Source organism: Geospiza fortis, unplaced genomic scaffold, assembly GCF_000277835.1.
Source record: "Geospiza fortis unplaced genomic scaffold, GeoFor_1.0 scaffold241, whole genome shotgun sequence".
In the NCBI taxonomy this organism is placed as follows: domain Eukaryota; kingdom Metazoa; phylum Chordata; class Aves; order Passeriformes; family Thraupidae; genus Geospiza; species Geospiza fortis.
In genome coordinates this window covers 700233-701390 of record NW_005054491.1, presented here as the reverse complement: position 1 = coordinate 701390, position 1158 = coordinate 700233, and the positions used below count along the sequence as shown (strand labels likewise).

Here is a 1158-nt window from a genome sequence, read left to right as displayed (position 1 = left end):
GCCCGGGGGCTGCTGGCCCCGCTCCAGGGGTGGGTGAATTCCCGGGAACTTGGCAGAGAGGGATGCGGGTGTCGGAGCTCGCCCTCGAGCCCGCTGCACCGGAGCAATTCCGCTCTTGGGCTGATGAGAGCCCCACCCACATCCCCCTCACGGGGAAACTGAGGCACGGGCAGGTCTCAGCCTCTCCCGGGCTGCCCAGCTCGTTCTTGGGGGGCCGGACTGCTCCCTGCTCCCGGCATGGGCAGTGAATCGTGCTCCTGGCTCCTGGACAGAGCTCGTGCCCCATGCTGCTGCTTTTGGTTTAGGAAAGAATGTGATTTGAGCCTTTAGCTCCGGAAAGGAGCTTTGCTGCCGGAATGCCGTCCGGCTCCTGCCGGCCCCGGAGCTCAGCGCTGTGCCCGGCACCGTGCCCGGGCTGTGATAAGCCCCGAAGCAGAAGGCAGTGAGAGCCTGACCGTCACCCCCAGCTTGGGGCTGCCCCCCCTGCTCGCAGCCGGAGCCGAGCGATGGCCGTGGGCACCCAGCTGGGGCTGCTGCTCTGGAAGAACTTCACCTACCGCCGGCGGCAGCGGGTGAGTGCGCGATCGGGGTGGGGCAACCCCGAGCCGCTGGTGCCTGGCACAGGGGCAGGCAGAGCCCCGGACGCTGATGGGGACCGGGAGCCCATCAGCCTCGCGTCTCCCCCAGATCCAGCTGGCTATCGAGATCCTGTGGCCCCTCTTCCTCTTCCTTATCTTGATCTCAGTGCGGCGATCCCACCCGCCCTTCAAGCAGCATGAGTGTGAGTGTCCCTGAGCCAGCTGAGCCCCCTCTGTGTGCCCCTGTGCGGGGTGACACCGGGGTGACAAACACGGGAGGTGGTCACAGGGTGCTCGGGTGTGTGTGGGGTCCTGCAGTGCGCCCCTGAACCTGCCTCCCTCTCCCTCAGGCCACTTTCCCAACAAGGCGCTGCCCTCCGCGGGGACCCTGCCCTGGCTGCAGGGCATCATCTGCAACATGAACAACCCCTGCTTCCGACACCCCACGGCGGGAGAGGCCCCTGGCGTGGTGGGAAACTTCGACGGCTCCATGTGAGCGGCGGGGCTGGGCAGCTGCGGGGCACAGCAGGGCTGGCCCGGGGTCTCACTGCCCGTCCCATGTCCCGTGTCACAGCGTCTC

The 1158-nt window shown here is 67.6% G+C and overlaps 1 protein-coding gene across 1 annotated transcript in view; it reads left to right on the top strand.

Moving 5' to 3' along the window:
- The first annotated feature begins 319 nt into the window (after positions 1 to 319).
- The window catches only part of ABCA7 (ATP binding cassette subfamily A member 7), a 17827-nt gene continuing 16988 nt past the window's right edge, over positions 320 to 1158 (top strand). The window contains 3 exon segments of the mRNA XM_031063265.1: positions 320 to 572; positions 688 to 781; positions 929 to 1070. Of these exon segments, the coding sequence (XP_030919125.1) occupies positions 507 to 572; positions 688 to 781; positions 929 to 1070 (302 nt within the window). The 5' untranslated portion in view covers positions 320 to 506.